Source organism: Equus caballus, chromosome 10 (genome assembly GCF_041296265.1).
Source record: "Equus caballus isolate H_3958 breed thoroughbred chromosome 10, TB-T2T, whole genome shotgun sequence".
Classification (NCBI taxonomy): Eukaryota; Metazoa; Chordata; class Mammalia; order Perissodactyla; family Equidae; genus Equus; species Equus caballus.
Window position 1 is genome coordinate 79,522,953 of NC_091693.1, and position 15,793 is coordinate 79,538,745.

The following is a 15,793-nucleotide window of genomic DNA, read 5'->3' on the forward strand; positions in this document are numbered from 1 at the left end:
TCAGCAAGGCTCAGGGTTGAGCCAGCTGAAGTGACCTCTCCGTTTGGGCTACACTGGAACACTGGCTCTTTCCCCACTGTAGCATGTACTCTCAGGCCTCTGTGTTGCGACTCAGGCTGCACCCTCTGCCTGAAGTGTTACCCCATCACTTGTCCCGGTGACAGTCCAGTCATCTTTCAAGGCCACTTTCTCTCTGAACACCTCCGTCCCAGCCTTCCCTGAGCACCCTTCCATGGCACCCACTCATCCAAGCTTCTACTCTAGCAGTTATTTCATGGTTTTGTAGCTCTCTGGGTTTGTATCTGGGCAAGTGAATTCATGAACGTATTTCATTAGTATCTGTCTTAACCTGAAACTCTAGTAGAGCAAATTCTTCTTGGAAAACTGAGTTAAGCTCTCATATGAGCAATGCTACATTTCCATGTGGGTGTCATCTGATATTTTGAATTTAAGTAATGATTTTGTGGTTTATTTAAGATAATTATGTATGAAGAGTGTATAAAATTTAGGCAAGAAAAGACTTATCTGGGGGGCTCTTTGGTTTTGAGCTCTGTTTTTATTTTGTGGGTTATTTCTTTTTTGGCATGATAAGCTGTCAAGGGAAAATACCATTGCTAAGGTCAAGTAGGTTGGTTTAGCTTATCATCCGAGAGTCACTGTGGCCCAGATTTCTGGAAAAACTAAGGGAATTCAAAAGTCAAAAATGAAATTTTTTTCGTGGACTCGGGGGAAAGTTAACCAAGATTTCCAGCTCTGATAACTTTATTTTTGAAGCACATACAGCTCTGCTCTTGTAGAAGAGGTTGCACATTAATCATGATGCTCAGTAAAATGTCTTGTAGATAAAATATTTAGTAAACATCATCTGGTAATCTAAGAAGTACTGATACCATCTCAACCACTGGTCGTAAGTTAGATGTGTTGGTTTTTCTTTGAATTCATTTCACATTAGGCAATATGTAGTACTTGCTGTGTGCAAAATAATTCATTTTACAAATAACTTAATGAATGCCTACCATGTGCCAGAAGTTCTGTGTTACTTAACTCTGGAAATACAGGATGGGCAAGACCCAGGCTTTGCCCTCAGTGAACTCATAGGCTGTTAGGGAGATTAGACAGCTGCACTTCCAATGTCAGTTCTGTAAGGAAGACACTCAATCTGGTTGGGAGGAATAGGGAAGACTTTTTGAAGCGAGTAGCATTTGATCTGGATAAGATTTCAATAGACAGATTGTGTTAATTGGACTTTCTCCAATTACAAGAAGCAGAGCTGTGCTGTCTCTCAAGCTGACTCAGAGGTTGGTTTACTCTGAGACTCCCCAGGAAGTGGGAAGGGCCGGAAAGCAGTCCCAGCAGCCACCCAGGCAGGCCTCACGGAGAACCGGACACCAGCTCTGGTAGCGTGAGAACCCCTCCATTGTCTCACTAGATGTGAGTGTCTCTTGTTCCCTTCTACAGTGATCTGCACTATGGTCACTCAGCTCTTCTCTGTCTTTGCCTCCACAGCAAAGGTAGAGTGTATGTGTATCCCCATTTCACTCCTCAGAAGAGAACATCTGCTCGGTTAATGTCTATTCAACAATGAGCACCCTGCTGCGCAAAGCCCATGCCAGCCCCCTTGCAGGGTGCTTGCCAGCCAGTGGATACGTATTCTTGACTTAAGGACTCATCCCTAGTGCAGGTGTGGCCAGAGAGAGAGGGTCCCATGGCCGAGAGCAGTGCTTCTCAAACTTTAGCGTGTGAATCTCCCAGGGACCTTGTGAAAACGTAGGCTCTGATTCTCTAGGTCTGGAGTGTGACCTGAATTCTTTGTTTCCAGCAAGCTCCCAGGTGATGCTGATGTTGCTGCTCCTCCAACCACACTTTGAGTAGCAAGGATAGAGCTTGATGATCTCTGTGTGAATATAATCACTCAGAAGGCAGACACTCATGTAGGAGGTCTGTGGTTGTGAGATGGCAGTTCACATGGAAGAATAGGTATAGTACAGGAGTGGAGGAGGATGTGGTGTTGATGTCTAGGTGTGTTTCATTTAAGGCCAATTTTGAGTATGGTTAAGGTTAGAATGAGTAACGCATCTTCTGACCAAAAAGTCAGTATTTAGAAAATTCAGGCACAGTCTGAATACCAAGGCTGTCGGAGTTGGCTGTTCGTCCTTTCATTGTTTTAATCCTAAGCAAGGCTATAGTTACTTTAATGTTTTCGATGAGAGACAGTAAGCAGTCTGGTATGAATTTAAACTGTGCGTCTTCACTTGAGAGCTTGCTGCAAAACTCCTTTCACAGTTTGTCAGCAAGTCTGTGTTGTTGGAGAGGGTTGGCAGTAAGATCTGCAGTGGGACTTAGTTGTTTATTGCGAGAAGTTGGGAGCCACTGGATGGGACGGACACCAAGTGTCAGATTTTTTATCATTCTGGTGCCTTAGGAGAATCACACCTTTCTAACTGTCTTTATTAGAGAGACATAGATGTGATGGTTCAGCACTTGATCACGAAGATCCCGAACCATTACGACGTCTGAGAACCGGAGAGTGAATCCCAGTTTCAGAGCACTGTTTGATTCATTCTTCTATTCATTTCATAAATATAATCTAAGACTAAAAGCCAAAGAGGTTTTATTTTATTTAACAGTGCTAAAGTTCAGTGATTTAGAATTATGAATAATGTCTAATAGAAGAGAACTGAATTAAATATTCAAGCCCATCTGACAGAATGGCAGATGCATGAGGAAAAGCGAGTCTTTCTGACTTCTTCCCCATTTCACTCATTCCATTCATAATTATATTCATATAGGCCCCAGCGATATTTACATCTGTTCTTCATTGTTCACTGACATAGAGGAATGATCATTTTACATTGCTTTATTATCTGGAGCTTACCCACTTCAACTCATTCTTCCTACTTTAAAAATGACTTACTTTAACTTTAGTGATCAGAAAAGGCAAAAATAGTTACTTTAAATGATTGAATAGTAGCATTCCTTTTTTTAACCAAGGAGTCTCCTAATTTATTTGAGTAAAATCTTGAAAAGGATTTTCAAAATTCACCCTATATTGGTAATCATGTAGAATTCTGACTTACTAAATAGTTTAACCACGTGACCTTCTTTGACTTCCCTTTTGGTTTTTAATTGTCAAAGAAAGCATTCTGTTTAGTATGAGGAAGAGTTTGGAAGAGAGAAAAGATTGCTGGTCCTGGAGCCAGACAAAGTTATGTTTAAATTTCTTCTTAACACATACTTGCTGTGTTACTTTGGGCAAGTTATTTAATCTCTCTGAGCCTTAATTTCCTCATCTGTAAACTTGTGGTGTTCATACCTACTTTGCAGCATTATTTTGTTGATAAAAATAAATAATGCATGTAAGGCAGCAGTATAAACATTACCATATAACAGAATTTCAATAAATAAATATACATGGACATCTTAAAAATTTATAACAAAATATTATTTTGTTTTGATATAAGTTAAAAGCAAATGTACTTTTGTTACTTCATATTTGCATAGGAAGAACATTATCTATTCTTGACATTAGTGAAAACTGCAGTGCTTTGAGTTATAAATAGAAGAGCTGTGATGGTCATTGCCTCTCAGTTAATCTATGTATCGGAACCACCATTGTCCAAAAAGTGGTTTCCCAAGAAAGTAAGTGGTGATGTTGTATACAGTTTACCAAAATAAATTCTGACTAATCTTCACAATGTCATCGGTCAGTTCACTCGTGCTGCAGTGACGTAATGTGCAGGAGCACAGAGAAAAAGAGTCACTTATCAGTGTTGTTCCTAGGGAGACATTGTATTAATTCACTTTAATCGAACAGGGCTGGGAACGTCCAGTTATGCCCATATGTTTGTAGAGATGAGGACTGGGAATAGTGTGTGAGAATGGGATGCTCGACAGTCATTCCAAATAAAGGAAGTCAGATAAAATGTCTTCCATGTCGAGTGGAAGACAGATATTTTCAATAAACATACACACACACTTGCACAGAAACCTCCACGTAGTGAAAATACAAAGACATCTTTCTGATAGTTTCCTCTGTACAGGCCACGGGACCAGCATACTGATATATTTCTAATAGGATCCTTTGTATTATTTTTATAGTTAACCTCCATTAGATTAATAGCAAAGCAGGGTACTCATTATTTTAGAAGGTGCTTCATGGGAAATGCTGGTAAAGCAGTTGATTTGCTGGTGTGTTTTTCGTTTGATGAAGCATCTGTCAGGCTTTGATTATATAAAAGTGAACGAAGCCGTTGGTAGGTAGAGCAATGGAAATGCCTGGAAAAGTGCTTCAAGAGAAAAGCGAAGTTGAGGGCAGCAGCCTGACTGTGTGGAAATGAGGCACCGTGAGCCTTCAGGTTTTACTCTGCTTCAATCTAGGAGATTTTCTTAAGGTCAAATTGATTTCCAGAATGTCCCAAGTGTTTAATTCCAGTAGTGTCTACAAACAGCCAAATCAGCCTTGCCAAAGCAACTCTTTCCTCCCTTCATGATAGAATAGTTATATCTTACTGTAGTTTAGGTCTTTTAGACAGGGAAATATTTTAAATCTGGACAAATTATAACCTTTTAGCTCATTTCCCCAAGCCTCACCATTCTTATCCTTTTAGATGCTTTCAGTATATCTACTAGTACTTAATATTACTTTTCCTTACGCAGATCCAGTGCCCCACTTGCCAATTCGTCTGGTGTTTTAAGTGCCACTCTCCTTGGCATGAAGGTGTTAACTGCAAGGAGTACAAAAAAGGAGACAAATTGTTGCGTCACTGGGCCAGCGAAATTGAGCATGGGCAGAGGAATGCCCAGAAGTGTCCAAAGTGCAAGGTGAGAGAACCTTCGGGAGGAAAGGATTGTGTGCATCTGGCTGTCATTGAACAATAATATTTACAATCTTGAAGTGAATTATGTGTATAACTTCTTCATGCAAGTGTGGAAAAAAAGAATATTCTCTGTTTCGTTTTAGAAGAGTAATTATATTACATAACTAAATTGAAAATTTTGTATATACACAACATATATTCTTATTTGCATTACGTTCCAAAATTTAAGGAGGCTACATATAAATATTCATTTTACACTTCAAAATTCTTATTTTCCGTTTAAAAATGGAGTTGTGTGTACAGGGAAAAGCTAGTAGGCAAATGATGTAAAAGTATTATTTCTAGTTTGCCACACGTACTGTAATCACTTCTCAGTTAGGGGGCTCTGACTCCTGCAATCTTTTGCTTTTCTTTCCCTCTGCCATTGCTTATCACTTTTGGATGACATTAAACTGATAGCTGCTTTTATAAATCTAGGGAGTTACAAGCTAATAGCTAAAATCAGGATGTAGGGATTTATGAATCCCAGTTTTCATTTTTCTCTTGATAATCATGCAAGTCATCAAGAGTTAGAGGGCATTTGAACTGAGACCTACATGTTGAAAACCAACTGTGCAAACAGCCAGGGAGAGTCTCCTATCGAGAAATCAGCAAACAAATCCAGTCAGAAAACAGGATAGAGATCTGTTGAAATTTGAAAGTTTTCTTTAAAGCTTTTAGAAATTATATATGTTTATATGTATATGTACATTCTATCTTATGTGGTTCCACTTTTTGCCAAACTTATTTTTGGGAATCATGTCTAAATTGAGCCTAATATTCTTTTAAGAACAATTCTACAGTTCCTTACTGGAGACTTAGCACCAGATAAATGAAATTTGAATTATTAGAAAATTTAAAAAAATTGATCATTGTGAATTTAACTTGATACAGTAAAAGTACATTCTGAAGCCTCTTAATGAGCATAAGTATGATGCACAGATTCACTATACCAAATTCACATACTAGTTTATACATATAGTAAGTAAAAGTGTTGCTTGAAATAGCATGTTACGTTCTTAGCAGTTGGAAGAAATTTCTGAAATAGTTTTGATGACCTGGCTCTCTTAAAAGTAATGTCTAAAAATGTTTGAGCTAAAGCTTTCCTTGTTTTCCCTGTAGAAGGCAAATTCATCCACAATTGTCCTTTTGATTCTGGGGCTGCTTATGACCCCTGCGTCAATTGCTCAGGACACTTTTATTTTCCATCCATTGAAGAACAATGAGAAAATGAGGCCTTTCCTCCCTTATCTTGCCTTTTCAGTTTATTCTAAGCTATTGCTCAGTTTCAAACTAAATAAAGGCCAGTAGGAATTTAGGAGTGCTGTTAAGTCATTGTACTTAACACTTTGTTCATAAGTATACTTTATGTCTCTCTGGAAAGCTGTAAAAACAATTACCAGTTAGCCTGGCTCTGAGTGAGTAATACTGCGGCATTGTACATTGGTGAAATTCTCCAGTGAATTGAGGTAATACTTAAAAACATACATTTATTACTGTAACCTCTCAATCTAACATTAAATGCACTCTGATGTGTAGGGAAAAAAAGCAGCCAAAACTGTAAGGAATTTACTGAATGCACTAACAAACTTCCCATGGTTTTAACAAATCTAGATAAATAGTTAAGAGAAAGCATACATGCTGGTTTCCTTTTGAAGTAATAGCTAAAAGGTTGGGGCTTTAAAAAGAATTGCTTTTGAAATAGCTGAAAGCAAAGGAGCTAAGGAACTGTGGAATCAGTTTACATGACCATCTTATAGCAGGGAATCTCCTCCTGGTGAGATTGAGATTCCATAGACTAACTAAATTAAAAGCAAAAAGCAAAGTAAGTTATTTTATTATTTCCTTTTTTCCAGAACCCAGATACCACGTGTAATTTCATTGCTTAATACATACTTTTTAAAAAATCTGCTTATTTAAAGGAAATTTTAAAATATTTAATTTATTAATAAATGCATGTCAGATGGTAGCAACCTGCCGGATGTTTGTAAAGGCCTGAATCATTTTAGATCTTAGAATAATTAGAAATCTCTAATATTATTGTCTAATATTATAATAAGCATCAGTAAAGATAAGTTATGAAGCCTTCAAGATGTGAGTGAGGACTTTGTAAGAATGGTTAATGATCTAACCTTCTGGTTGTTCTTAATACTAGTCAGTTAGTCTCACTTGTCTTACGGTTAACCAGTTTTGGATGGTTAGCCATATCGTGTTTTTCCTTTGTGAAGTTTTGAATTGTTAAAACCTCATTTTTCCGAAGCTCCTATTTCTGCTGAGTCTATTTCTTTTGACATATGTTCTTTCAAAAGAGAGGTGGACATTCCTTCCGGCCCTTTTACCCAATAATTTGAAGCACGCTAGTTTGAAGAAGCAGGAAGTTGACGTTAAGAAACAATTATGTAAAGAAGGCAGTATATAAAGGAAGCATTATCTCTTCAAAAATATTTCTGAAGCAAATATTTCAATATGTTAATTTTTAAATGTGGGTGGTAAATCCATGTATGTCTGTTCCATTATTATCTTTAGTTTTTAAAGTGTTTGAAATAGTTCATGATTAAAAATAAATAAACTCTAAGAAGATAACAGAAGGATTATAACGTCACAGCTTTCTGGAGCAGCTTAAACATCTCTGTTTTCTTATACAACCTCTAAGGATTTGGCTGTTACATTTTTTTTCCTTCCTCGGGTTGAAGTGAAATGTTGCTCAGAATACTGGGCTTACTAAAGCAAAGTTGGGGTTAATATTTCTCAATATGCTTAGATTTTTCTTTTAATTATGAAAATTAAAGGGAAATTCCTCAAATATTCCTCCCTCAAATTACCTTCTTCTTTAATGTCAGATAAGAGAACTATTTCCATAAACATTTGTGTAATGTGGTGCAAAGAGACTCACAGTGAGCCCGCTCGATTATCTGCAGCTGACCCTAATTTCCTTTTATAGAAATAATTTCACATCTCTGTTTAGGCTGTTTTACAAGACATTGAATAGAGATAATTAATTAGGAATTTATCCATTTTCTTAGACTAATATGTAAGTAACGTAATTTCTGAATTAATGGGTAATTAAGTCATTTGTTTTTATAATTGCAGGGTCAAAATATTCCCTAATTCTAGGTGAGAGGATAGTCACTTTTCTTTTTGTAAAAGAAATGCAAAGATATGAATAGGGAGTGCTGAATTCTGATATGCCATCTTTATTTTATTCATGAAAATGCCTTTGTACAATGATCTATCTTTCTCTGTGGTGTTAGCACAGTAAATAGTAATAGCAATACTGTCTAGCATCTATTAATATTTACTACATGTCAGTCTCCATTGTAGTTTTATACTTATGTTGTCTTCTCAAATCCTTAGATGTGATACTAAGATGCTAAGTTACAATGTGCCATCCAGATCTTATCTATTAAGTGTCTTTTGATAAAGCTTTGAGGTGTTACACAGTAATAATAAAATGATAGACTCAGTAATATGTAAGTTACATTCGTTGTCTCATTTAAAAGAAAGCTGTGAGGAAGAGGTTTCCAGGTGTAGAAACAGTTTCAGAGAGGTTAAGTGGACCCAGCGCCAGGCAGGGGAGAGTGAATTATGTTTGTCCATAATTTGTTGTGACTTTGGAAATAAAAGAATTTACTTATCATGATATTTCCCTTCAGATATTTTATTCTCTTACATCTATAATAGGATGCTTTGGGCAAGAATGTATTGATGCAGAGAAAATGATTCATTTGCTCCCATTCACCATAAAATTAGCAGAAAAGCCATGCCTGTGGCTCTTACATGTGAACTGTGGCTGTGTAGCCTGTGGTTGCTGAAGAAAGAACTTGGAGTATTAATATTGGATCTTCTAGATAATCCTGCGATTCTCCAGCACTTCATACACTGCTGCAAAAACACATTTGTATGGTTCTGATGACTGCTTTCAAATAGTGCCCATTCAGAAAATAAAATAGCTTCCCCTTAACCACCGATTACCCATTTTTAACTCTCCAGCTTGCTTGAAATCACGAACTTTGGAGCAGTGGTTATCACTGCCACTGTTTGCTTTGTGTGCCAAAATCTAGACCTGAGTTGTGACAAGAGCCTCATTGTTCAATGGCAGATACTTTCTGGGATGTAAACTACATTGCCTCTAATGCTCCATTTTTATGACAAATAATTTAAATATTTGTTTACTATCCTGAGATTAAATTTATAATGTGACTACATATAACAAGTCATTTGAAAAATCAATATCTTGTCCTAATTATAATATAAAACAGAAATAAGTGAAAATATTGTAATGAAATAATATGTAGTTCAACAAGGAAATACGCAGTACATTAAAAGACGTCAAGAAGAAGTCAGATTTTTGTTCCTATTCGTAATGCATAAATTTGGATTTAAGAAACCTTGAAGTGAAACTTAAATATTAGCAATACCTATTCTTTCTATTTGACATTTTAAATGAGGACAAAATAAGTGTGTATATATATATGTATGTATATATGTAGTTATATTGCTAGAAAATTTAATATTCATTAAAACCACACAGACATATTTTGGGCTTATATATAAAATAGAGTCAGGTTCTAAATACAATCAATCTTTCCTCGATTTACACAGCAGTTATATAATTAAAACATTCGTTATCTATTAAAGCCATGCAAACATTATTTTTTGTTTTATGTAAAATGGAGTTAGGTTCTATGTTCAGATACTTATAAACAGATTTTCACCTCTATGAATGTCTAATGCATTAGAAAATTATACGGTCAGAACGCAATTCTCTACCATAGAGGATGTCCCAGGCATTGCAGAACAACTTAACTGCCAGCATCAGACCCTGCCCTACAAAAGGAAAAATCTGAAGCATCTTCAGGGGGCTGAGAGCCCCTATTGAGAGCCTTTGTTAGATGAGGGCTTCTGAGAGGGATAAGTTCAGTGAGCTGTGTAGACAGGGGAATGTTTGAGTAAAAAGCTGCCCATTTTCCATGTGGATACCGACGGGACCAGTTTTGCTAAAGAATCTAGAGCTTTCTTAGATGATTCATTTAATTTTAAGTTTTAAGAGTAGTTTTTTCTTTCTGCAGCAAACTCAACTTAGAATTCAAAACAAGGAACGGGTTTTACTGGTGACAGCAATCATAGGCAGATCATAAAGGTTTGGGGAGCTGTGAGCAAACGTATATATCCAAATGCCTGCTCAGTGTCTTCACTTGCCTTATAGACTTCTCTAACACAGTGTATTCTCTCTCCCCAAAGTGATTCTTCTCATAGTTTGCCCATCTCAGTAAATGGCAACTCCACCTTCCAGCTGCTCACGTCAAGACCTTTGCATCATCCCAGACTCTCTTTCTCACACCCCACATCCCATCAATCACTAAGTTTTGTAAATTGTACCAATGAAATATATTTAGAATTTGACCACATCTCAGCACGCCTACCATCACTAATCTGCTACAATACATCATCTCTTTCCAAGATTTTTGCAATAGCCTCCTGATTGGTTTCTTACTCTTCACAGTGTTCTTAACCCAGCAGCCAGAATGAAGCTGTGAAACATAAGACAGATTCCATCCCTCCTCTGCTCAAAACCCTCCATGGCTCCCATCTCACACGGAGAAAAGCTAGTCCTTATGATGACCATCTGACCTGTCCCACTGGGGACACTCCTCCACCCCATACTTCTCTGACCTCATCTACTTCCTTCACACTCCTCCACTCACCGTCCTTGCTGTGCTTCAAAGACATCAGGCATGTGTTCTTCTCAGAGTCTCCATACTTGCTCTTCCCTTTGTCTAGAATATTCTTTCCACAGATACCTTCACAACCAGCTCTCTCCCTTCATGTCTTTGAGCAAAATTCAGCTTCTCAGTCACTACCTTCCCTTGTCTCAATAGGTAGTATGCCCCCATATGCTTTATTTTTTTCGCCATAGCACACTATAGTACTTATCACTATGTAAAATAGTGGGTATATTTTGCAGCCGTGTGAGCAAGGGGTTGTGATTTATTTTGGTCCTTGAGATACCTCTAGCATTCAGAGCAGTGCCGGGCACTGGGTAGCACTAAATACATAATTGTTGAATAAACGGATATCATTTTTCTTTCCTCCTTGTACGACTTTTAGTGAGAATCCGTTATGTGCTCTGTTAGAATGTGGCCCTTTTTTTCATAAAACTCATAGAAGGGGAGACAAAGCCGTTACATTGACAATGATAAAACACAATTGCCTTTCAGTAGGGCTTGGCATAGAGTATTATAGGAAGGTTCCTGATAAAGGGACATCTCATTCATCTCAGGGAATCCAGGGAGAGCTGGGTTGTTGAGGACTTTTTAGTGGATTTGGGCGTGATGAAAGGTATCCAGGAGTAGGAGTATTATGATTAACAGCACAAGAGCACAGAGCCAGGACATGTGTGCCGTGTAGGGAGCCACAAGCACTTTGTGGTTCCCTTAGTAAGGTTCTCGGAAGGAAGTGGTGAAAGCTGGGCTGTAGAAGCACACAGAAGCCTGGGCTTTGCATGCACTGTTAAGAAATGTGGATTTTATCCTCCAGACTGAAAAGTTGGTGCTATCAAATTTGTATTTTCGGTTGGTTGCTGTTGGTTATATGAAGGTAGTTATAGACATCTAGAAGGAAATGATGACAGTAGGAGCTAAGCTAGTGGTAGAGGCTGGAGAGGAGGAGAAGGATTAGATAAATATCTTGGGGCTAAAACTGTGTGACCTTGATGATGAGATGGATGTGAGAAGTAAGAAGAGAGTAATCCCTGGATATTTAGCTCGGGTGTCTAAATGGATGGTGATATCAAAAACTGAGTAAAATAATGGAGATGGGCCTAGTTTTACTTTGTTGTTGTTGAGCTAGGGGGTCATGGAATGATGATGACTATGGTTTTGTTTATTTGACTTTGAAATGTTTGTAAGGCATATAGATACATATGACCAGCAAACAGTTGCTACATGAGTCTGCAGCTCAGGGGCCAGATCCACAGTGGAAATGAAGAAATGAGATCCAGTAGAGGGAAGTTGAAACCATTTGAATATGGAAAAGATCACGCAAAGAGTATGTGCAAAGTGGTAGGTCATGGATGGAATGAAGGGATAGATGAAGAAATAGGAACCTAAGAGAGATAAGAGGAATACCTGGAAAAAAGATATGTCAAAGGTCAGAAGGAGGTAGTGATCAACTGATTAAATGACACTGAGAGAGACAAGATAAGAATTAAAAACATGTTCATGGATTTGGCAATGAGAGGGTCATGGATAATACACATTTGTTCTCTTTTTGAGAATATGCTGTGTGAAAGGACTTGTGCAAGTCCCCTTAGTAAAATAATAAACAAGATGTACATGAACTGAACCCTTTTAGATCTTATCCACTGGGAGATTAGCGGTTTGAGTGGAGGGGTACAGATAATTAAAGAGTTTTTAAATGTAGAGTGAGAAATGCTGTGACAGTGCTCGAGCAGGTTGCTTCTCACTTCATGGCTACAGTGCCAAGAATATGCTGTGTTGGGATGCTCTTCCCAGCTCTGAGTCCTCTTAACTGGTGAACTGTGACTTGTCCTTCATTTCTCAGACCAAATGTCACTTCCTTAGAGAAGCCTCTTGTGACCTTAGACCAGATCAAGCTCCTCTGTTATGTCCTCTCTTCCTACCTGTACTTCTTCCTTCATAGCGTTTGTCATAGCTTATGAGTATATAGCATACAATTGATTGTCTGTCTATACCTTAGACTGTAAACTCCTTAAGGGCCGGAACCACGTGAACAAATAAGTATTTGTTGAGTGAATAAATGTTTTCTGGAGAAAGACAGCTGATGTAACATGGGTTTGCAGTCAGCTGAGAAGGGGTTGAGAGGTGAGTAAGAAAAGCAGGGAGTATGGAGTATTCTTCTAAGAAGGCTGGTGAAAACAGAAGCTTGAGGGTAATCATGGGCTAGACGGTCATGTGGAATTAAAGGAGAGATTTATTAGGATGAGGTGTTACCTGAGCAATTGGCAGGCTAGGGAGTGCACAGTCACAGAGGGGAAGGGGTGAAAATGAATGAAGGAAGAGATAAGTGGCATCTGAAGATTCCTGAGAACATGGCGCACAGGGCAAGGGAAGTATGGGAAAGAAGGAGGAAGAAAATCAGGGGCTAATTTGTAGTACAGTTCTATCCTGAGGAATAAGAATTGGACAGTATTCTTCTTCAAAGAATTTTTGTCATCATAAATCAGTCATAAGACAACTGGAAATATATATGAAATTCCCTATAACAAACAAACAGGTACATTGGAGGACAAAGTCATCAGAGTCTTGGGTTTAAAAAGCTAATGTAGAAGGAGATACCAAATAATCTTGAAATCAACATCTTATTTTTTACAATCTAATCTCCTGTAATAGAGGCAACCACTTTTAGTTTGACATGACAGATGAGGATCCATTTCACTTATCTGTCTCCTTCCTTTCTTCTCTTTCCAATTTTTGGTAGTAATTAATTTAGTTCTTCTTTTGATTATCTTTTACCTTTAAATAATGTACTTAAACCTCTGTTAAATATTCTAACAGTTTTAGACGGTGTGTGAGGATATTAGCCCTCCTACAATTCTTTTCGCTTCTTCCCTATTTCCCATTTTCTGTAGGCTGTAACTGTTTTCATATTGTCAAATTAAATAATGTTCAAGTTCAGTTTTAATGTAATACTTAATACTTGTTTTTTCGAAAGAATGATTGTAAGATTTAAAAACCAGTTGGGTTTACATAACCAAGAACATGTAATTATGGAACTAAGATTACGTTTCTTTTCTAGGAGATCACAACTTCTAGGAAAAATGCCCCTAGCATCCTTGCTCACTATCAATTACTTAATCATGCCATATTTTGTTATGCTGAATATTTGGAACTTTCCTGCCTTTTGTTTTCTTTTGTTTTTCCTGAAAGTTCCCAGTTTTTCGTTTTTCCTTAGTGAGAGTAAAAGAAATACCTGCTTTATTTATCATGTTATTTCATAGTTAGCTCCTCAGGAATATTATTACTTGGTGTATATTCCATTGTTATTTTTTTAAGATATTTTGGGAACCAACTGGCCTCCTATTCTAAATTAGACTGGTTGCTTTCCAGCTTTTTCTCTGGGATTACTTATAAAATTTTTTGTATGGGCTAACATTATCCTTTCTTGAATTTCACATTCAAGAAAAGCACTTAAGGAAGTCTTTCGTCAAGTCCTGGCGCCAGAAAACGTACAGAGCAGTCTTAGCATCTCTGGAACTGTCTTATTTTTGCCCCAGTATATATTTATTTTATAATTGAACAAAAATTCTAGACTCATAAGATCTTTTATCACATCTTTGAAGGCTTTATGTATATATTTGCTTTTTAGAAATCTCTGTGTTATGGAGAATTGGTGAGGTAGTAAAGAACTGAACATTACTCATGGACTTTCTAAAAGTTTCCTAATAATTGCTACTTCTAATTAATTCTTCCAGATATCAAAAGCCATTGAGGCAAACCTATATATAAAAAGACTTTTAAGCGTAAACAAACATTTAGTATTCTACCAAGAGTTAAATATTTGTTGGTAACAATAATTTATAACATAATTTAGTTATGATTTTCTGCTTAGAGAATAAAATAAGCTCTTATTTCTTGGTGAAAGTGGAGATGAATCCTTGTGGGCATATGTGTACTGTTTTAATTATAAAATGGGTTGGATATTTACCAGTTCATTTATTATTATTCTTTCACCTTATGATTAAATAGAATCTGTATGAAAATTAAAAGCTGAATTTTAGTTCTATTTTTTAGATACTTTGTGGCATTTTATTAAACAAAATGTAAACAACTTGAGGAGGGCAGGTACTAATATATATGTATGTATGGTTTTTATGATTAATCTCTTATTACAGGTATTGGTATGTCCTATGGAGAATATTACAGGCTCAAAAATGGTCTGTGTTGTCATTTCTGTCTACAGCAATGTGAACTTAATATCAAACTCTTATTAAAGAAATATCTGGTATATTCTGAACATTTCGTCTCATGACTTTTTAGTGAGGTATAAGCAATATTTAGTGTTTAAATATTCAGCTTCTTAAGTATCAGCCGTCTTTATTTATTGTAGATGGAGAAAAGAAACCCTGTGAGTAATAACAAATTAAGTGACATTTGTGGTTATGACTAGTAAATTTAACCTAATAGATTAGGAATATCTTTTCTGCCCTAGTCTGTCTCATCTCTGAAGTAAAAATAGAATTTTGATGCCAAATTATAGGCAGTTGGGTGATTAACTTGTTTTTTGGCAGAACTAAGCTAATGAATGTTTTGAAGCTATAATAACAAATAAAAACAGTCATTCAAAAATAAAATGAACTTTATGTAAACATAATTTGTCTCCTTTTTAAGGTCCTGTGTTTTAAAAACAAACAACAATGGCGTTGTCAAAGTGTGACCTTAAAGATATACTCAGGGAACTCATTTAGCATATGAAATTTATTATCCCCTGAGCGTTAGGAGTTCACAATTACAACTTGCTTAGCAAATGTGAAAAGTAACGTCTCCTCCTGCATGTTAACTTGCATTGTGTCAGTTCATTTCTCTATTAGTATCAAATTATAAAATATTCGTATGTAATCAGGATATATTCACAATAATATTAAAGGAAGCGCTGTGTACCTGACAGTTGGTAAATGATGAAACCATTTTTTCATGATTAAATCACTGCCTTTATGTATATAAAATATTCAAATTAATCTATAGAACCATATAATCCTGCAATGTACAAGGTGACTATGGAGTGTTATCAGAGCTTAGAATTTTATCACTGCCTATGCAGAAATATTATTGGACTAGCAATATTTTAGTTGCCTGCTGTGTTCAGAAAATTAGAAATAAGAAAAGACTGTTAAAAGAGACTAGAAATTGCAGTCTTCACTATTTAAATGAGATAATAAATATGCCACATAGAGATTT

The 15,793-nt window shown here is 36.6% G+C and overlaps 1 protein-coding gene across 2 annotated transcripts in view; it reads left to right on the top strand.

Moving 5' to 3' along the window:
• RNF217 (ring finger protein 217) overlaps positions 1–15,793 on the top strand; it is a 110,931-nt gene that overhangs the window by 79,608 nt on the left and 15,530 nt on the right. For both annotated transcript variants that reach the window (XM_070225476.1, XM_014734768.3), the window contains exon 3: positions 4,657–4,821. In XM_070225476.1, the coding sequence (XP_070081577.1) occupies positions 4,657–4,821 (165 nt within the window). The remainder of the gene's footprint in view (positions 1–4,656; positions 4,822–15,793) is intronic.